Source organism: Apus apus, chromosome 1 (genome assembly GCF_020740795.1).
Source record: "Apus apus isolate bApuApu2 chromosome 1, bApuApu2.pri.cur, whole genome shotgun sequence".
In the NCBI taxonomy this organism is placed as follows: Eukaryota; Metazoa; Chordata; class Aves; order Apodiformes; family Apodidae; genus Apus; species Apus apus.
The window spans coordinates 144,549,712-144,572,767 of NC_067282.1; the positions used below are offsets into that span (position 1 = coordinate 144,549,712).

At 39.6% G+C, this 23,056-nt stretch overlaps 1 protein-coding gene across 1 annotated transcript in view; it reads right to left on the reverse strand.

Annotated features, from left to right (window-relative positions):
* MTPN (myotrophin) overlaps positions 1 to 22,471 on the reverse strand; it is a 39,056-nt gene extending 16,585 nt beyond the window's left edge. Inside the window, exon 1 of the mRNA XM_051640877.1 lies at positions 22,115 to 22,471. Coding sequence (XP_051496837.1) covers positions 22,115 to 22,186 — 72 coding nt within the window. The 5' untranslated portion in view covers positions 22,187 to 22,471. The remainder of the gene's footprint in view (positions 1 to 22,114) is intronic.
* Between the last annotated feature and the right edge of the window lie 585 nt (positions 22,472 to 23,056).

The following is a 23,056-nucleotide window of genomic DNA, read 5'->3' on the forward strand; positions in this document are numbered from 1 at the left end:
AAAGTGACAAATTTCACATTCAAAAAGAAATTTACAATCATCATGTATTAAGATTAGTATAGGCCAGCAAAGCTCTCCCTTCCTTAAGTTTATAAACACTATTTGGCTCATTGGCTTACAAGATTTTTTTTTTTTTTTCTTTTTTCAGCCTAGAAAAGAGGAGGCTCCGTGGTGACCTTACAGCAACTTTCCAATATCTGAAGGGGGCCTGCAAGAAAGCTGGGGTAAGGCTTTTTACCACGGGTGTACAGTGAGAGGACAAGGCGCAATGGTTTGAAGCTTAAAGAGGAGAGATTCGGGTTGGATGTTAGGAAAAAGTTCTTTCCTGTGAGGGCGGTGAGATGCTGGAACAGGTTGCACAGGGAGGCTGTGGATGCCCCATCTCTGGAGTTCAAGACCAGGTTGCTCAAGGCCTCATCCAACCTGCCCTAGCATGAGGTGTTCCTGCCCATGCAGGGAGGTTGGAACTAGATGATCTTTTAGGTCCCGTCAAACTCAAACCATTCTATGATTCTATTATTCTTCTTAAAGAATATACTACAGATCCCGCTGTTCTCTCCTAAACTGGTTGTGAAATAAATTCCTGCTCAAAATTAAACATTTGGAGGGAAAAAACAACAGCCAAGTTCGCTAAATTTTCCTTAAAGATTATGAAAGCTTGTTTATAGGGGAGTACCTAGCAAAAACTCTCCAAAGAAAGATGTCCCAAACACAGATTACACAGATTCAAATCCTAGCACTGAGAGAAACTATCACAAGCATCAGAATGTTTTAGTCCAAACAGAACCAAGATAACCTACATGTTACAAAAATTTAAAAGAGCAAATACTCCTAGATTCTTCAATAAACAAAGTAAAATATCCAATTGTTTCATGGGTGTGAAAAGCCAGTGTAAAATAGACCACTGAATGTTATTAAATTTCATTTGGTCTTTTTCCTACTCTCAGTCCAAGACATACAGAAGTAAAAAGGGAAGACAAATCAATCCATCTCACATACAGGGATCAAACTCTTGCAGAGGCACCTGCTTCTAATGCACACATTGCTGGATTCTCATATGTAACTTCACTCTAGCCTTTAGCTCTCCTGCTTATATTGGCTGTTAATGAAGTAGAAAAAGTGTTTATTTAATCTTTATCTCATCTTTAATTTCCATTCTTTATTATATTTTATAATGTACATAATACATAGTACCATAGTACATGTGTATAATTTACAACTAAATCTACAGGTATTAGTGGTGCATGCTCAAACGTGTTTTTTTTTTTTACTGATAGGGGTGCAGGATGAAAAGGGTTTGCAGACCACTGCTCTAGAGCTCTATTGGCATCCATGGAAACAACACATCAATTCTTTTGCAGAGAGAGTTTCAGGCTAGAAGATTAAGCAGTTTCAGTGAACTTTTTTTAGGTTAATGAGAAAATCCCTAAACCTTACCCCTACATGCAAATGACTCATATTAAAGACCAATGGTTATAAAATTCACAAGAATATCCTTATAGCTATGCTTTTGCAAAGAGAAAGTGCCTTTAGACATTAAAATATTGACTTCCTATCTTTAAATTCCATTAAAAGTTTCAATCGTTATCTACACCAGTTGCTATTACTGTGTTCAAGTCTCCAAATTTCATATAAAAATCACATATACAATGGGATGTCAAAAAACTGCTTGAACCCTCATGATGCAAATTGGTAGTACACTAGTGCCAAGGACAGTAGTTACCACAGCTGCAACAATAAACCTTTTACCTGGCTAGACAGTGATGTGAAACATACCTAAAAACCTAGGTAAGGCTGTCAAAGCTTATGATTTCTGTCTTCACTGGATGATCACCACGAGAGTTCTCTCCATGTAAGGTTTTCTGAATTTTTTAATAATACTGGCCAAAGACATTATACTGAACGTTATGAACTTGGGTAGCGACAATCTTACCGGGTGACAGTAGTAAATACTGACCGCTGAGACAGTAAAATAACCAATATTTTAGTAGGCTGAAACTAAGACTGCACTACACAGCTGCTAGAGGTTTTCTTTAAAAAAGACCATACCCTGCACAGGCATATGGCCAGAACCCACATGACTGCCAAAGAAGAGCATGATTTTTCCTTTACACCCACAGGAAAAAAAAAAAGAATCTTACAAATAACAGACAAAAAGTGACTGAACAATTATCCCAGGAAGTTTTATAGGACTTTCGCCATCTTCTAGAGCAGCAACAGGTTAATAGTTATAAGAGTACTTTGAATTATATGTAATTAAGTCAGAATCAAAGAATCGTACAAACTTAATAAAACATTAAATCCAACTAAAAGGCAGATTATTTCCACTTTCTAGAGTGCATCTGCGAATGTTTGTGCAAAGCCTGACAAAAGAATTCGCCCTTACAAAAGGAAAGAAGTGATCACATCTTTAATGACCTTCTAGAATATATTGAGTTTACTTACAGACATTTAAAGCTAACTCTGGTGCAAATCACATCAGTAATACTTTTTCTTGCAGATTAGAGAACTAGGGCATCAACTACACAGTAACATCAAAAAGCAGTTCAACACGTGAAACGGCAGAACCAGCAGTTAGTAGGTATTTGCTTCAATTTCCTCTATTAAAATGTGGTTACAGGTAAAGAAAAGCCTTTCTGCAAATCTCCAATTACTAAATCAGACAGCATGAAATATGATTTTTGTAACATGTTGGTCTTATGTCTTACTTAGATAAAATCACATACATAAATAGGAGACTATTCAATCAGAAGGACTTTAAATATCAGCTTCAGTTGAAGGCTGGCTATCAACTTTTCACTGAAGGATGGGGAAATAAAAACATTAAGCTCAGTTCTAAATGTTCTCAAGAATTTTCTCTATTTTCTAAATTACTAATTACTCTGAACAGGACTATCATCCACTTCATGTAATGGAGCAATGCAATCCATAGGAAAAAGAAATAAAAATCTGTTTAAATTATTTTTTAAATTGAGTATTGTCAAAATTACTCTTAAACTTAATTCTTCCACTATCCTCTATCACACACATTTTCTTTGCCCTACCATTTCTTGCCAATGTACCTACAAAAAAAACCCCACAAAACTGATGTCTCTCGTGTTCTTTTCCAGTTTAACTCCAGTCAGCTTTGCCTTTTTTAATTCCATCCCTGCACCCTGGGAATGTGCCTACATTCCTCCTGAGTATCCCCACATCCCTGAATTTCACATTTCATGTTCCCCCCTCTTTGTATCTGAGCTCAGAAAGAAATTCCCTGGCAGTCAAATTACCCTCCTGTCATGCCTGCTGCTGGATGTCCCAGAATAATCTGGAAGGATCTGCACCTTAACAGCTGCCTTGAATAAATTCTACCAAATTTAATTTCTTACTCATTTGCAAGCCTAGTTAAGAGTGAATCAGACTTCACTGACTTTGTCCTTAATGCACATTATGACATTGAAAACACTGAATGAACAAGTTTAGTAAAAAATTACAACTTCTAAAGCTCATTATTTTCCAGGCAGATTGTTTAACCACTCCAAACTGATACTGTCCTAAAACAGCCCCCATCTTCTCTGTATGCTTTATTACACAGACCATATTCCATGCCTCCCTAGTTCCAGCTTTACCTGCTAACTCCCTCCTTTGCCAGTTCCTGCCAGTTTCAAACTCATCTAGTGTAGCATCCCTACAGCATACTCCATGTGCTGCAATTGTGGCCTTACTTTGCAGTGGCACATCAACTGAAACAGAATCTGAGCCTGCCATTCACTTGTGCACTTTGGTGCACCAGTAGTGTTGCTCTAAAACTTCACTGTCATGCTATTAATGTCACAGCTCACCCATCAGTTCAGCATCGATTTTCTCCTGTGTAGCAGTTAAAGTATCACTACTCCTAGCCACTGTTTGATCCTTCCCAAACCAGCATCAGAATTAACAGCTAATTGATGTATCCAATGAGGAAACCAACCTAAACTTATAAACCACTTCAGAGCAGTGCATTCCTCAATATTAGGAAATGAGCTCAAGCTTGAACAAACCACATCTTGAAAAAAATTATTACTCATATATTCAAATGATGTTGAACAGAAAATCTTGCACTTCCACAACAGGGATGTGGGGGATAGCAGGGGGGTGGTGTGGAGGAACTAAAGTGTATTAGTCTTCCTCTAATATTCTTCTTCCTTTACTCAAACTTTGAGTCAGCTCACATCTCTTAAATCCAGTATAACTTTTTCCAGATTCATTAATCTTCAGATTTAAAAAAAAAAAAAAGACAACCAACAACATATAAGTACTCTGAAGATAAAAATAGATTTAGCTAGCTAAATTCTACTTGTATTCTCAAAATGACTGTATTTTAAATATTTAAGCCAAAGTTCACTGTGCAACCTGTGTTTGTGTTTGCTGTACATTCATAGACTTTTGAACTGTTTACTGCTGTCACATTTCAGATCTGGGGTTTATCTTACCCAAAAGTTACCTCTCTAGAACTGCAAAAAAACCCCACAACACCTTGATTGAGAATTCTTAAAAACAATACAGCATAAACAATGGCAATCTTCCCCCACCCCCCATTTTCTACATACTTTTAGTCTTCAAGGTCAATAATTCTATAGTTTCTAAAATAATTGTGAGGTTGAGAATATTTTAAGTCAAAGAAAATCTTCAGCCCTTATTCCACTCGCTGTAAAAGTAAAAACATAAGATGATGCTAAACTAATCCATGGGTCATAAACACTGGCAGTAATGAGAGGAAACTCAAATACCACACTTCCTGAGACCTGACTAATAATCTAAAAATACAAGGACAGTTTAATTCTACACGCTTGTGAGTTTACTGACTCATGAAATCACAGACTATTTAAGGCTGAAAGAGAACTCTAGAGGTTATCTAGTCCACCATCTGCTACAAGTAGATTCGATCAGATCAGACGGCTCACAACATTGCCCAGGCAAGTTCCACACACCTCTGAGGACAGAGGATTCTACAAATTCTCTAGGCAGAACTTCCCACAGATTGATAATCCTCACAGAGAAGTATTTTTCTATCTAACTGGAATTTCTTAGAATTTCTTAGATTCAAATGGGAACTGTTGACTCTTACACCTTCACTATGTAACTAAGCAACCTTCTCTACTTGCTGACTTTGGTACAAAAAGACAACAGTAAAATCTCCCCTTCTCTTCCTCCAGAAAAAAAAAAACACCAAAAAACAACTAACAACAAACCCACCACAATTCTAACAGCCTTTCCTTGTATGTCCTCAGCAATCCTGATGGCCCCTAAACTCTTGACTGTGATCATGTTCCAGTATAGAAATGCCTTTATTGCAGTAGGAAGCCCAGAACTGGACACAGTATTCAAATACAGTCTCAGAAGTCATAAGAAGGAAAAAAAATACCTTAACATGCTGGCCGTGTTCTTGCTAATACGGCTCAGTATGCTTCTGACCTTCACTAATGCAAGGGCACACTCATATGCAGCCTGATGTCTACCAGGATCCTAAGTCCCTTTTCTACAAAGCTCCTGCCTAACCAATCATTCACCAGCTTGTATAGGTGCATGGGTTTACTTCTTTCTATCCTGTTGTCCTGATTGGTTTAGGTCAGCAATAAAGATGTTAAGCAATACTATCAATATCAACCCCTGATCGACTCTTCAGGTAACCAGACACCACTTAAAAGTGACACTGCTCATCACAGCCTTGTGAGTCCCAACACTTGGGCCAGTCTTCCACCAACCTTGTAGTACATTTATCCAGTCCATATACCACAGACTTTTACATGGTCTCTGTGGCCTTACAGAAAAGGTCTTATTAAATGGGTTATAGGAAAAGAAGGAGGATTTGCTCCACACCCTTCCCAGAGACTAAGGCTAAGCTGACCTACCTACAGCTCCCCAGATCTTCTTTCTCACCAGTCTTGAATATGAGTGTCATATTTGCTTTCTCAGATTCATCATAAACATTCCCTCAGCTACTGCAGCCTTTTGAAAATGATATAACCATACCATAAAGGCATCAGATAGGTCTGTTAGTACCCTCAGATGCATCCCAACTGATTCTCATGGACTGATGTATATCTAGCCTGTTTAAGTAATTCATTAACTCATTCTTCCTCTACTATGGATAGTGCCTCATTACCAAAAACTCTCTTAATAGGTGGAGGGATATCGAAGGTCTTAATAAAAGACCAAAAAACTGTTACATATTTTATCACTAGGTCCTCTGCTCCATAAAGCAGTAGGTCCAGATCTTCCTTTGCCTCCCTTTCACTATCAATACTTTAGCCCCTTCTATGACACTTCAGATGCCTTGCTAGTTTCAAAGTCAACTGAACTATGGCTGTAATACTTCCATCCCTGCACACATTTGTGCAATGTTTCTACATTCCTTGCAGTGGACCATTTTGCTTTCACCTTCTGTGTAACTCTGTGCATTGGTTACAGATTCCTCAAAATATGTGACCATTGACGTAAGTTGTACGGTTCAAGTAACAGCCTTGAAAAGCACTCTCAACATTTCTCATACTGTCATGGCTAAGTCCCACAATGCAAAGAGAAGCCCTTGAACCATCTTAAGTTTCTTCACTTTAGCCAGGCTGCAGTATCATCTCATCTATATTCAAATAGCACCAAAAAAGGCAATCTGATCTCCCATCATAGAAACAGACTTTTATAGCTCACCCCCCCTGAATTCTTCTTCCACCAATGTGCTTAAGCACAGAACTTGAGCCTCAAATACCCTGATTTTCAATTAACTTTCTTTAAAGACTCAAGAAACACTAAAACTGTATGCTATAAGTGCAAACACAAAAAAGCTCTCATGTTTTACTTTACAAAAAACTAAGCTGAGGTTTACCACTGAAAACTACTATCTTCATTTTCCTGTTATTGAAGTTTTCTCACTATTGAAACATTCCTTCGGGTTACGTGCAGACAGCTCAGATTGCTCGTATGACCTGATGGAGAGTGTTTTTATCCTCCTCAGTCAGTTTCTGGAGTGTTTCCATACACCTTTCATTCTATAACCCTAGTTCTCTCCTAATGACTGCCAAAGAACAGATTCACATATGGCTAACCTTAACTCAAAGTTGGATTTTCAGGCGTCTTTTGTCTTTCTCTTGTTCTATCACTTCTTACTTGGGAGAAGAGGCCAACACCCGCCTCAATACAACCTCCTTTCAAATAGTCATAGAGAGTGATAAAGTCTCCCCTCAGCCTTCTTTTCTTCAGGCTGAACAACCCCACTTCCTTTAGCCACCCCTAACAGGACTTGTGTTCTAGACTGCTCATCAGCTTTGCTGCCTTTCTTTGGACATGCTCAAGAACTCAAATGTCTTCCTTGTAGTTAGGGGCCCAAAACTGAACATCATATTCAAGGTGTGGCCTCACCAGTGCCAAGTACAGGGAGAACAATCACCCACCTAGTTCTGCTGGCCACACTATTTATGATAAAAGCCAGGATGCTGTTGGTTTTCTTGGCCTCCTGGTCACACTGCTTGCTCATTTCTAGCCATCTATTGACCAACACCCCCAGATCCTTTTGCCCCAGGCAGCTTTCCAGTCTCTCTTCTGCAAGCCTGTAGTGTTGCCTGGGGTTGTTGCAGCCCAGACCAGACACTTGGCCTTGTTGCATCTCCAAACAATTAGCTTTGTCCCATGGATTCAGCCTGTCCAGATCCCTCTGCAAACCTTTCCTACCCTCAAGCAGATCAACACTGCCAGCCAGCTTGGTGTCATCCGCAAACTTACTGAGGGTGCATTTACTTGCCCCTCCAGATAAAAGATATTAAAGATAACTGGCCCCAGTACTGAGCTCTGGGGAGCATCATTTGTGACAGGCTGCCAACTAAATTTGACTTAATTCACCACAACTCTTTGGGGTCAGCCCACCAGCCAGTTTTTTTACCCAGTGAAGTATACACCAGCCCAAGCCATGAGAAGCCAGTTCTCCAAGAAAATGCTGTGGGAATATGGTGTCACAGGCTTTACAGAACATAGGTAGACAACATCCATTGCCTTTCCCTCATCCACTAAGTGGGTCACCTTGTCACAGAAGGACATGAGGTTAGTCAAGCAGGACCTACCTTTTATAAACCCATGCTGACTGGGCCTAACTGCCTCGTTATCCTGCATGTGCCATGTGATGGCATTCAAGATGATCTGCTCTATAACCTTTCCTGGCACCAAGGTCAGACTGACAGGTCTTATAGTTCCCTGGACAGCAACTGAAATGGAGCACTAGCCTGAAGCAGCTTCTGCAGGGTTGAGCAGAGAGGTTAATTATCTGCATTCATTACTGAAAATGACTCAGTTTCAAATTGCTACAGCAGACATACCCTCCCATCTGCTGTCTTACTACAAACCTGAAGTGAATCACTAGTCTAGTACTTTAGACAAGGGAAAAATTTTTGCAAGCTTCTGGGTATTTCATCATAACCCTAGACTAGTATGCCATCTTTATTAATCATAAACAAGAACAATTCAAATGAACAGTTTGTAACACAAGTCAGTGCAGCATATTAAACTTTTGTACATCTTTTTTCCTGTAAGAGGAAAAAACTCTTGATATATGATACTTCAGGAGTACCAGAACAGAGCAGATAAAAGTAAAATTCCACACTCAACCTAATGTGTTAAAAAAATACTCAGCAAAAGATGCAGCAGGCCTAATGAAAAGTGACAGTTTTATATATATTCTGATCAGCAAGAATACTGAGTCTCAAATTTTCTTGTCTCTATCTTTTGATTCACAAGAAAAACTACCCTGTTGCCCCTGGTCAATATTCAACCTAAGAGCAAGAGTGGAACACAGTGAAGGAACTAGCAACTCAAAGGCTGGGTTAAGTCCAAAGAGCAGAAAGGGAAGGAAAAAGATTAAGTGTTGTAATTTGTGAATTGCTTATGATTTTGAAGCAGACTTCATCAGTTAAAAATCAGCAGTAATATCCTGCCAAAGCTGAGAAATCAACCAATTTTAACTGCTAGGAGGCAGTTTCCCATGCTAACTGCAATAATTTTGTGCTGGATCCCACTTTTCACTTAAATCTTTTATGTTTTCAAAAATTATTTACTTTCAGTCCATTATATAAATTAAGATAACTGCTTCATTCAGTCTGCCACAGAGAAACTACTGCTGCTACTGTTACTCAGCGGTTCAGCAAATTCTGACCATTCCAGTAGTTTTCCAGCTGCAGCCTGAGTGGACCATAGCTGTCTGTGGTCAACAACACAGAAGCCAATGACACAGGTTTATGGTATGGGATACTACTCTCCACACAGACTATTTCAGAAGATCTAGAAGTTTTTTGTTTTGTTTAACGGCTGAGAGCAACTGCATTATCTAAGCCTTTCTACTGTTTAACTTTGTGTTCCTGGTAGGAGACATTTAATAACACCTTTTTGACACTGCCAGTTTTTTTATTCCCTGTTCTCTATATTTCATAACCTAGAACAACGAGGAACTTTCTCCCAGCTGTCTTCTTTCTACCCTGTATGCTTTGAGGAATATTTGGGACAAGGAGTCTTTACACCTTCCTCCTATCATGACTTACTGAAACAAACAGAAATAGCAAAAACATTCACAAGAAATCCTGTAGATGATGATCAAAAAGCAAAATCAGGTTAACATGTTGAGAAGGGAACTTCTTGAATACAGAAAGTTAGAACTCTGTGGAAGAAGCTACAGTTTTCATTGCTATTCTGGACCCACATCTAGCCTTGCTCCATCTGAGCTTCAGCATTTAAAAAGTTGAAAAAAGGCTACTTAAAGAACTTCAACATAACATTCCCTCTAAAAGACCCTGACCGGTTCATCAAAGAGATGTCTTTTCTGATGACTGTATGAGTCTCTCCAGTTGGCATTTTGCAGGAAGTTCTACAACCAGAGCAGACAGATGTAGAACACAGAATCACAGAATGGTTTAGGTTGGAAGGGATCCTAAAGATCATCTAAGTCCAATCCCCCTGCATGGGCAGGTTGCTCAGAACCCCATCCAACCTGACCTTGAACACTTTCAGGGAAGGGGCAGCCACAGCTCCTCAAGGCAACCTCTACCAGTGTCTCTTCCAATGTTTATTCCTAATATCTAATACAAATCTATCTTCCTCTAGTTTAAAGCCACTACCCCTTGTTCTATCACCACAAGACCTTGTAAAAAAAACCTGTCCCCAGCTCGCCTGTAGGCCCCCCCTTAAGATACTGGAAGGCCACTAAAAGGTCTCCCTGAAGCCTTCTCTTCTCCAGGATGAAGAGCCCCAGTTCTCTCAGACTGTCCTTGCAGGAGAGATGCTCTAGCCCTCTGCTCATCCTTGAGGCCCTCCTCTGGACAAAATCCAACAGTTCTATGTCCTCCTTGTGTCGGGGGCTCTAGAACTGGACACAGTACTCCAGGTGGGGTCTCACAGCAGCAGAGTAGAAGGGGAGAATCACCTCCCTTGAACTGGTGGCCACACTTCTTTTGACGCAGCCCAGGACATGGTTGGCTTTCCGGGCTGCAAGCACACATTGCCTGCTCATGGCAAGCTTCTCATCAATCAACACTCCCAAATGCTTTTCCTAATGGCTCTTCTCAATCTATTCTCCAGCCAACCTCTATTTGTCCTTGGAATTGCCCCAACCCAGGTGCAGGACCTTGCTGAGCTTCATGAGGTCGGCATGGGCTCATCTCTCAAGCCTGTCAAGGTCCTCCTGGATGGCATGTATGTTTAAAACAGGTACCTACTTCACAATTCTCTGCTTTGATAGAAGCCTCAACTGCTAATTGTAATACCAATATTTGGTCTACACAAGTTAGAAAAATTGTGAACCCAACGGTGAATTTTTTCTATTGTGATATGTTACTTAAAGCACCTGAAAAGTTCTTATAAGCACCCCTACACTTATTTTGACTTAAGCTAACAAAAAGGTAGACGCATACTTTTCAGGTGTTGTTTGTTGATAAGTATCTAGCTTATCCACCATAATCAAATGCAAGCTGAGGCCCTTTGTCTCAGTGAAAAGAATATAATTCCAGAAACAAACTGCTAAATAAACTGAACTACTGAGCCATCTGTGCTTCAGTTGTTGTATCAGCATTTTTAGACAAACAAACCTGATACACGAGTTGTTCTGTAGAACAGCAATGAACCTAGTGTTTCCTAGTTACAGCTTCTAGAAACTTGTGCTACAATCCCAGCTTCAGAGATCTCAAATACATCTACTATAGAAAACAGTTATTTTCCCCTCCCCCAAATCTTTAATCTAACTGTCTGAGACTTGAGTGAGAAATATTGGAAGCCACTCACTATTTGCATTAGTAAATGATGAAACAGGAATGAAAGGACATTTTACAGCTTCTCTTAGGTCTTATAGATGTCTATTTAAAAGTTTGTCCAAAAGCACTCGCCTCTCACTTAAGCAACAGCTCAGAGTAGTGGCAACAACTAGTTCCGACTGAATAAGCTGTTGCAGACAAAGGTATTGTAACTTCTAAAAAAGAGGCTCTCTGTCCAGAATATTACTGTAATTGATGAGTTAATGTGCTAATATTCCAGATCATGAACTAAAACAGCCAATGATCAGACACACTTTCTAAGCTACCTCTGCTTAAAATAGTAAGAATCCAAAACTGAAGATGAAAAGCTTCAGTTATAGCACCAGGGCTTGTCTATCAGATATGACACAGGGATGCACAACTGAAAAAAACCCCAACGTTTAACCACTAATCCTTCAGGACACTTAGCCAAATCTATAGACCTGTATACCTTAACATGATGAAAAACTAATGTTGGCTATAGATACTGTAAGTACTGCATCCATTGAACACAGCACAGCATCCATTTTCACAGGCAACACTGAGCTGGTGCAAAAGGGTTTTTTTCTCCAGAAGTGATTGGTCAGACTCCATGTTTTAGCACTGCTGCATTTTTATCTGATTTGGATGACACCCTCTGTAATGGTATACTAAGCAGAAAATACCATATGGGTGCCAGATGATTGCTCAAGAACAGACATTAACCATACTTAGACCAGAAATCAGATGAGGTCTCAGTTATTCAGTACTACACCATTAGCAGACTGACAACAGATGACATTATCAAAATAGAAAAATTTCCTACAAAACACCTATTAATGTAGTTTCATACAAATTCTAGCTTAACATATCAGACCATCTACTCATGGAATTCAGAAAGCAAGTTTGGACAGAAAAATACAGCTTACCATGATTCAATTCCTTAGTGCCACTAAGTTTGTATTAGAGTAAAATACTAAGTTCAGGGATAAAGCAATCCAAAAGTTTAGTAATAGTTTTCAGACTATTTCCAGCATAAGATCATTGCTCCAAAAGTTAACCAGCTGAACAAAGATTAAAAGTCACTAGCATCCAATCTACATTTGGTTGCTAGCTCTGAATTAAAGCATTTTCACTTACTGTAAGAGCCCAAACATCAACATCTGAATTAAAATCCTCAGTAAATGTTGCTCAAAGAACTCACAGGAAGTGACTGTTTTCCTTCTAGGAGAACAGTAGGTGCCAGCATATTGGGTTTCAATTTCAGTTTATGCTAGCTTGATATATTGACATCTGTGTGTATCTAAAAAAAAACAAATAAGCCCCAAAAACCCAACAAAACAAAACCCCCACACAATAATAAACAAAAGTTCTCAAAATTAAGGTTGTATTCCATCATGAAGATATGAGACAATAACCAGGAAGACAAGTATATCTTCCAAAAAGTACTGCTATAATTTAAAAAAACCCACTGAATTTAAATATTCCATTTGGGACTTAGCGTCATAATTATAACTTACTTCTTCAGAGTCTGAACAAAGGATATGTCCTAGGCAAGATCAAATGTTTTGTCAAACACAAAACAATGAAGCTTAGCTTCTAAAGAAGTTTTCATATAAGATTAACAGGCATGATTTTCCTGTGCACATTGAGTCTACATTTTCTTTACACAGTAATGCATAAAAATATACGAAAAATCAAAAGCAGTACAGAAGTCTTGTGTCTCAATGCAGATCTTCGTGACATGCTGAAGCAGCTGATTATTAGAATAAAGTAAAAAAAAAAAAGGAAGTAAAAAACTTGATCAGAACAGCTGCTTTTAAATCTATAGATCTTGCTTTCTAAGCAGCATATACTTTAAAAACACATTATCATCCACAGAATGGCTCTGTAAGTCAATTATATACATTTGGATTATTCAGTTGCACTGCAATTCTTCCATTAAAACCTACCAATACTGATAAAATTTAAATAATCAATAGACAAAAGTTGAGTATTTTTTCCATATTTCACCAGGACTTACTATTGAAAGATGCTTTACTAACAGTCTACAAGTTCGTCACAAGAACTGGACTAAAGACTGTATTTCATGTTATACTCTAATTAAAGGAACATACTTCAAAATGAAATTTATTTACTATTGAGTTACTATCTCCAAGATAAATTTAAGTAACAGATAATTAATGCTTTATTACAGGCTAAATTCAAGTTTTTTTTAAACCATGCTAAATATTCATTCCCTTAACAAAGGAAGAAGTAATAATATTATTTAAGTTATTGAAAACTTAGCAATACAAGAAATGAAGATTCTTCCAAATGGCTCGCTTGAATACAAAGGATCCTGCAATTTTATTTTATTTTTTTATACAGGGCATACACAGAAACACAGACCTCAACTCACAGAAACTCTCCTGACCTATCTCTTTATATATGAGGACTTGAAACCTCCTCCTCCCAATTGCACTGCCTGAATCAAGTATTGGAGGCATTTTTTTAACAAAAAAAAGTCCTTCTTTAAACATTTATTGCCTATGGTATTTGCATTCATAGCATCAGTAGCAAATCAGTTTAGAAGAGATACACTGACGGTAACAGTTTTGATGGTAACAGTTCTGTGGACTGCTCTCTCTATCTTTTGTCTCAAATAGCTTTCCAGCTCATCTTTCCTCCTTGAAGCTAATCACTAATTTATAGGCCCTAAGTGTGTTGAAAAGCAAGTTCATAAATTACTGAAGTTTGAGGAGGGAAAGTATAAGTCACTCAGCGATAATTATCAAGATTTCATCTTAGCCCATAAGAAACTTTGAGAGCACAATTCTGTTTTATAAACCGACTCCGTAATTAGACACTTTAGAATATTCTTTGAACTTTGGCTGGAAGTATAACAGGCAAATCTCCAGAATACCTTTGTAGTGATGTTTTGGTCTGCTCAGCCTATTAGCCACTGCATGCAATTACTCTATTTGATTTTCAAAGTGTAGCTGAAGGCTAAGTAAAATTATTTCACCCTTTCCCTTTTGGCCTTTAAACCAGTGAGGAAAGCAACAACGTATACAAGCAAAAACAAAAATCTGGACTATACTCTTATTCCTGTTGCAGCACAAAAGGTATAAAAATTCTTTCTTTGGAGAAATGCAATAACCCTTGGCGTATTATGTATCTGTATTATGTATTATGTATTTGTACTGAACTACAGAATTTCATTGCACGCAGAAGACTAGTAAAGACGATACAAACAGGCAAACTGCTAAAAAAGCCCAAAACCCCAAGTCCCCCGAACTACTTCAAAGCCACAGTCATGCACATGTATTATGCGTTTACAACTCCATACTTCTTTTTCTCTTCCTACTCTTTCTTCTCGTGATTTCAACTGCTTTCAGGATAACATCAAGTTATTTGCTGTTCTTTTCTGTATTAAAAAACAAACAACACCAAACAACAACAACACCCAAGCAACAAACACAAACCACCAAAAAAACGAAACACAGACAAGTACATTTCAGTCAAACTGAGAATTAATACAAGAACTGTAACTTATTCAATGGGACTTATTGATGCTGATTGGTTTCCAAGTCAGAGAGCTATAGATCTTCACTGCTTCAGAGTGCACCACAGATATTAGTCCCTTAAACATTTAAAGGAAACTACTGTTTCCCTCCCCAGCTTTGGCGTGTGATTGCATAATTTGCCATTGGCTGCTTTAGCACCATTCTGCAGTAAAAAGAAAAGAGTCAATAGCATATCCAGCATCTAATAAAAAAAATCAAATTCTTTTTAATATGAGCTGCAATAATTTGTAACTAGCTCTCCTCATAATGAGCTAAAGCAGACAAACATCTAATTGTTCAAAACTGCTGACAGTGCAACCAGTAAGAAAAACAATTGTTACATAATGGACTGGTCAGTTATTAATTCCAGTTAATGCTTTTGTCCTAGTAAAAGGAAATCTATCTATACAAATGTCAACTACAGCTTTCCATACAATTGTACTGGCTGGTAAATAAAACATTCACAGCGCAGCTTTTGCTAGAGAAGGAAGAAAAATTATTAATAACTTAATACAAGCCCTCAACTTCAGAAGTGTGAGAACTATATACAAAGAATAAACTTTGTTCACACTTTTGTCTGGATGCATATTCAGAAGTCCAAACAAGCACAAAAGGGTGATAAAAAAACCTAAGAATACTGCTGGGATGCATATAAAACCCCCCAAAAATTACTTGAGCAATACAACTCTATACATGCCCTGGCTTTCTGTATCTTTCCTAAATTTTCACTTGCAACCTTGCATCTACACCTTTTAAGTGCCTTTCAGTCTCATAAAAATTCTTGAGAATGTTTGGACTTAAGAATCCTGCATTTCTGAGTCCATTCTGTTCTACTTAAACTTGGGTGCAATATCTGACCTTTAGGTCCTGATATTTTAATAGCTGAGCATATACTTCAGAATAAGCATACAGAACTCATTTGGTCTATTGTGACCTCTCCAGGTGATTTCTAATTATGCATTTTGAAACTGCTGCAAGTTCTATTAATTCACTATTTTTACTTAGGTGGCCTGTGTGACTCATAAATTGCAGGGCACTCAAGTCAACAGTCAATGCATAACCTACACAACTAACAAAACTTTCCACATATTATCCCAAATGGAGGCCGAATACAAGCCACTCATCTTCTATATGCCCTTGTGTTGAAATCAAAATTAACTGAATTGAAAAATAAGCTAGGCTTGAAAAACAAGGACTTAGTAAAAATAAAACTGATACAAAAAGGAAAACTGAGGTTAGAATAAGGGAGGGTGGGAAGAAAAGGAGCAGCATTAGAAATAAATATTTTCCACACAACCATCAAATTCCTACTTGTTATTCGTAACCTATTCCTAACTTCATACTGTCATACTTAGTAAAGCATATGTGGAAGATCACAGACTCAGACAAAACAGGATATATTCACAGCAGACATTACATTCACTTTTAATTTAGGGAATAGAATTTATTAGCAAAACTTTCAGCAACAAAAAATTAAATTCAGTGCCTCATTAGAATCCAATTTTGATCACTCTGTTTTTTGCAGCAAACATCAATTAGACACAGGACAAAGCAGTATGATAAGAACAGCCTAAAGAGAAACAAATAAAGTCTTAATTTTTTAGTTAAGTGTAAAGAAGTCAAACACGAGTCACCTACTTAGGCCTCATACTTAGGATCTCTTAAAGTCACAAAGAGTTTCAGAGCATAGAAGCCAACTGAAAGAACAACACTATCACAGGCCTGACATCAACAACTCAGAAAGATACTGCTACAGTTAGCAGTTCTAGATTTGTGACCTGCATTATCATGAACTCCACTTACATTTCAGATTAAAACTGTACCACAGTTGTATCTATACCTTCACAAAACAAACAGATTTGAGAATTCTGGGATGTTAGTTCAGTCAGCAAGTCATACGTTCCACCACAATACTAGGTTTACAGGCAAGTTTATTAATCCATGCTGTTCCTACAAACTACTTTAAGAACTAATGCACAAGCTAATAATATTTGTGAGCATTTCCTCAGACTCTTTTGAATTAGACTGGGGAAATTAGCATCCTGAATAAGTTTTTTTCGTCAATCTCACATGTCATATTGTACCTCCTACTAAAATGTAGCTGCAATCCTGTGCTCTTCTGAGCTTTTCTAGTACATTTGCAGCATTTTAGTTAGGAGTAACTCTACAACGAATATGGAATCTTCAACAGCAGGTTACAGGAGCAAGCTATTGTCTGGTTTCATAAAATTAAGGTTTAGGTCATCATGGTCAAATTTACAAAACGTAGAATGAACATCAAGCTTAAGTAGAACTAAGAGTCAAAACAAAGTTGTATCTTTAACTCCAGCATGCTCAACAGTAATCAAAAGGAAAAGAACAGAAGGCCTAGAGTACTCCAGATAAAGAAAAACCCACGTAGTACAGGATTCAGCATAACATTGTGTAGTTACAGTAAAGAGATATCCAAGAGGCTCCACAGGGGATAAACTCAGTCCAGCAGCTCCCAGGTCAGTGCTAGCCCTTTATATACTCCTCAACAAACTACTGAAGTATACTCACACTGTGCTGTAACCCAGCCAAACTTTGAGGCTTCCTGACACTTAAGAGCAAAAAAAGTGCTTCCAAACCACAGGCAATCCAGATATCAATGTAGCCGTAATAAAGTGCACTTCACCATTCAATGTAGTGAGACAAGGTGAATTTCAATGTACCCATGGTAAGGTTAATTTGTAACTCAAGTAATCCAATGGCCATACATAATGGCCATTTAAGTGCTAATTTTCATTTAGTTTGCTCCTGAAAGAGCAAAAATAATTTCAAGAGACACTCAGAATATTAGATGTTACCTTTCAAAAGTTAAAAGGTATTTATTTCTTCATTTTAATAACTCTTCTGGCAGACATATTTAAGTCTCTTTTTCATGACACTCAGACCTTAACTACTTTTTAAAAGGTATTTCTAAAAATGGTTTTGTTCTGGTTTCTACAGTTAGTTTTGCAGAAGTTTTCCTCATTTCTCAAAAAATATATTCAAACATCATTATATCCCAAAGAATTGCAAGACTGTAGGTAGCATCACAATTTTGTGAAGAATGTCCAGGAGGTTGCTGTTTTCCAGCTGAGTTTACTGAAGGTCCCCCAGGGATTTGGTTTTGTTTGTTTTGTTATTTAAAAAACAAGCTCCACACCAGAAACGCCTACTAGGCAAGCACAGCAAATTTATACTTTCTAGGAACATTTTTTTCACAGCCTACCATCACTTCAACCTTCCAGTCCTCTCAGCAATAAAATTCTGGTGCTTCCAGTTTGATTGATTGTCCTACCTGCTTATAGCACTAGGTTAGCTGATTTAACAAGCATAACTATAAGCAGTAGCATGTTTAGGAAGCAACGACACAAGGGATTACAGCAGTTCATGAAATGAGGAATTCTCAGTTAAGCTATGGGAGATGAAATTAATCTAGAACAAACATTTATTGTAACCTCTTTCTTACAAATCCCAGTTTATCTTGTCAAAAACTTTGTGCTTAGTGACTAAATTGGAATTACTTAACCTGAGAAGTCTACTGCTGACTGGAAATATTACATGTTGACGGAGAAATATTTTTAAGCACTTGTACAGCTTATACCATTCCACTGGGGAAGGAAGATAAAAAAAGGAAAAAGAGCAAACACCATTCTCATTAAGAAGGTCCATACACTTCATATACCCTACCCTTTTTCCAACTAGTACTTTTTAAACCCCTGCTCCCTTCCTGGAGGGAAGGAAATTTCTGACCTGCATGGGTCCTCCTCACCCATTTAATAGCACATTCGTTTCATCTGTTCCTATGAAAGCTTCTGCTGTCTTGTGGAATTTTAAAAATTTGAGTGGATGTACGTAGGAAGAGTGTAGAATTCCTTTAATTCCTGCAAAAATAACTCTGAAGCCAACATATGCTGGCTATACTCAAAAGGAAGACATCAAAGAAAGTACACACTAAAACCTACTTTTTATCCTAGTCATCATAAAAACAGATGACACCATACTTAACTGCTCGCATAACACACTAACTACAGTGTTTCAGTAGAAATTAGTATTTACGTTAAAGAAAAAGTTGACACAAATACAAGTAAAGAAATTGAGAGACTAATAAGATGTTTCTTACAAAAGGAAATAATTCTTACAGGACTATCAAAACTATACAAATAATCTTTCTTATTTTTATCAAGTAGAAGCCAACAATGTTTTCCAAATGCACAGACTGGCAGCACTAAGACATCTTTTGCTAAGCAACAAAGCAGTATCATTTAACATCTGTCTGTTTCATTGCCAGCCCTCAGACTTAATGTTTCTAAGAAAGATTCTTTCTGAAGAAAGGAACTTTTAAGAGAATGCAAGATATCTTCATGTAGAAATACATAAAATGCAAATAGAGACTTCCCTCTGCCTCTGTATCCTTTCTTTGTCCAAGAGCTGTTGAAGTGGCAGAAATTTTCACTACTTAAACAGGATAAACCATGTCATTGAGAAGAAAGTTTTTCACTTTACACTAAGTTTCACCTGCTGTTTGAATCAAAATCTGAGAGCCATTAAGATTAAGCTACCTTCTCCTTGGTACCTACTAACCAAATCCCACATGAAAAGAAGAGCTACTAACGACTCCAAAGACACAACCTCCACAGCTTATTAAACACCAGTGAAGAAAAGCCATGACTATCAGAGCCTCACATATGACAACCATTTTTACTAGTATTTTTAAAGTGCTCTAGTCATCTAGTTAGCATTTCAAAGTCCTGTCATTCAGATGTGAAACAAAAACAGAGGTCAAATGCTTTATTTTGTAATTGACAGCAAAACTGCAAGATTAGCACTAAAAGCTGTATTGTCTCAAATCAACTAATGAGGAAACAAGTCTAGAAAAAGAAACTAAACAAATTAAGTTGAAAACTAAGTTTTCGGACAGATACGAAACATTTCTATGAAGATGCAGTCTGTAAGATATGTAAGACTGCCTCCCCCATTACAGGGGGAGGAAATTTCTACTACTGCAAAGTTCATATATGTAAAATTCCAGAACATTAAATCATACTTAGCACAGGAAAGCAGAAGGGAGCAGAAGCCATATAAACTGATAAGGAAAACAGTCAAAAGAGAAAATGCAACACAGAAAAGATATTTTTTCTGAGAACTGTAACTACCAAAGCATGATTTGCCCTCACATATTTCATTAACTTAGGAGCCAAGAATGTGAAGTTCCAACTGAGGCTTCTCTTACAGTCAGAGGATTTTTAGAGTTCTCTTGCCCATCCTCAGTGAATACTTCCTGTTGTGCAGTAAAACACAACCTCATTCTTGTACTCTTTTCTTCCCTGAAGGTACCTCCCTCTATTTCATTTAGTTTCACAAAACCAACTGTACCACCTACAAAACTTGCCAAAAATTAGAAAAAAATTAGAAACCATTAACAATGAAGAGGATCAGTCAAAACTTGCTCATATAAGCTTTATTTCCACAGGAAACCAGGCTAAGAGTTTACTAGCCCGCAATCTGTCAAGCAAACGTAATGGACTGAAAAGAAAACATTAGACTACTTGTGTTAGTGGAAAGTAGGACACTTAGCAGCTGATGGTAGAAAGCATATTTGTAAGTGGGGGAAAAGAATGAACAAGATTAGGTCATAAATAAGAAAAACATTCCCATGGTTTATTCACTTTCCACATTAGAAGCAGTTCTCAAACATAAGATTGTTCAAGAACTGTAGGCTTCTTTTGCTGTAATCATCTAACTGCAATTGTATCTCTTTTTAAGATTTCTACTTCAACAGGTCAGTTAGATGGTGTCCTTCAGCCTCTTGACTACAGCATCACCCAGGCTGGCTCAAGCTTCTTTCAGCAGCAGATGGAACTAAGTATTTGACTTTGCACTGAAGCAAATGAGAGCAATCACATAAATCCATTTGCTATGAGTTGCAGTGCCACTCAGAAAGGGTTGAAAAAATAAAAACTTTGTAACTAGTACTGCAGTGATCTTGTAGATACAAACTGACTCAAAATGGTTACTGTCAAAGTTCATGCCTAAGCAATGGATACACAAGGATCCTTAATCGCTAATGTGCAGGAGTTCTCTAGATTTATAGGGAATTCCCATAAAAGCTGTAGTAAGAATCCAAATCTGCTGCTGAAACACTCTGGAAGCATCCAAAGCTGAGAAGAAATAAGACACATCAATGTAGTATCTAACTTTATTAACCCAACACAGGTACATGACCATTAACAATCAGGTGACGTGGGATAATTATACTATTCTCAGTTATTAGCTCTAGCACTTTGCAGACAGAGCAGAGCATGTGAGTGTACAGCCACTTTGATGCAAAGTCCAGTAGCTTAGCTGAAATTGTCAGAAAAAAATACTCAAGCTAAGCTGTTGGACTTTGTACTAAAGCAGCTGGAAGTACTTGCACACTTCTTGCCAAGTGTGCTACAAGTTTGTGTAAGCTTCAACCACAGTTGACAACTGGATTAGGAAGAACTTAAGCCGCCATAGCAAGATATGTCAGCATGTATCGAGCTCCCAAAGACAATCAGTAACTTCTTCAGAAAACTAAGTAATTATAGCTAAATTACAGGTAAAGCTCTGCTCTGATGTTTCTAGATAATATTCCTGAACAGTACAGTTCACTGAAACAAAGTCTTGCCTTTCTATACATGCACTTTACACACAGACCTCAATGACACCTGCAAGCAAATGAGGATGGAATCCAGACTCCAAATACTACAATATACATGAAATCCTTTCACCCACTACACAGGTGTCTGCTGTTACTGTAGCCCTTGCCCTAACTAGGTATCAAAACACTTCACAGAAGGTTAATGAATTAAGCCTCAATACACCCGGTAGCTTAGCATCACCCAATTAAGCATGAGCCCTGAGGCGCAGAAAAGAAGGATAACCAAACCGAGGCCCTACATATGCATAAACACAGAAGATCAGCAAGGCAGGACTAGAATATTGTCTGTCAATATAGGAAGTTTCAAGTACTGACCTATACCAAGTTCAGCTGCACACACTAGGGTAGACTGGGGGGGCGGAGAGGAGCAGGGCGCGGGTGAGAGAAGGAGGAAGCACAGGAACCGAGAGAAGGGGGAGGGGAAGGGTGCCCGACGGCCTGGACCCTCACTGCCGAGGGAAGCTCACAAGCAGTTTGCCCCAAGCAGGTCACGGTACCTGCCATCCCCCGGCCTCATCTGGCCGACCCCTGAACGCAGGCCCTTGAAGACTCCGAGCACATCCCTCCTGCCCACAGCGCCGCCTCGCCCACCCCAGGCCCTCGCCGCCGCCACTTCCTACCTTGGCCACATAATCCTTCACCTCATCCAAGTCTCCGTTTTTGAGGGCCCACATGAACTCCTTGTCAGACATCGCGGCCGCCTGGCAGGGACAGCGGGCGGGCGAGGCGGCGAGGGGCCGGCAGCACCTCCACGGAGCGAGGGCGGCGGCGCGGAGGGCAGGAGCCCCTCCCCCGGCTGGCGGCCGCTCGCTGCCGGCGGTTGGGCGGGGCGGTTGGCGGGCGGGCGGGCGGGCGGGCGGCGGTTGGGGCTCGGGGCGGCGGAGCGAGGCCGGGCGGGCAGAGGGAAGCACGGGAAAATCCGCCCGGCTGAAGCGAAAAGCGGTTTACTCGCGCGCGGCGCTTCCGCTTCCGGTTGCCATCCAGCTCCCCTCCCCCGCCGTCCCCTGCCCACCCCGCCGGGACACCCGCGAGCCGGGCAGGGGGCGCGGGGCGCATGCGCGGGCCCTAAACCGCCGCGGCACCCGCTTGGCGCGTGCGCGCAGCGGGCGCGTCCCTCGGTTCCCGGAGATACCGCGGGGGGGAGGGGGGGGGGGGGGGGGGGGGGGGCGCAAAAGCGGTGCTGCGCATGCGCCGAAATCCCCACGGCCTCGCCCCGCCGGCGGCCCCGCCCCCAGTCGCCCGGGGGTTGCCATGGTGATGAGGCCTGAGCCGCGTCCCGGCAGCGTCTTTCCGGCTTGCCGGCGGGTCCGGTGAGCCTGCCGCGGGCTGGGGGGTGAGGCCTGTGAAACTCAGCCCTGGGCCACCCTGCACTTACCTCACTCTGTGCCCGAGACCTGTGGAAAATATTCCTCGGGCGTTGCGCCTCTGCCCCGGGCGCCCTAGGATCTCGGGGGGCGGCGGGCCGCTGGCTGCGGCCTCCACACCGGCTGAGGAACTGAACTTCGGAGTGTTCCCACTGAGTGTCTAAATAGCTGTTCTACAAAACCCGAGGCACTGAACAT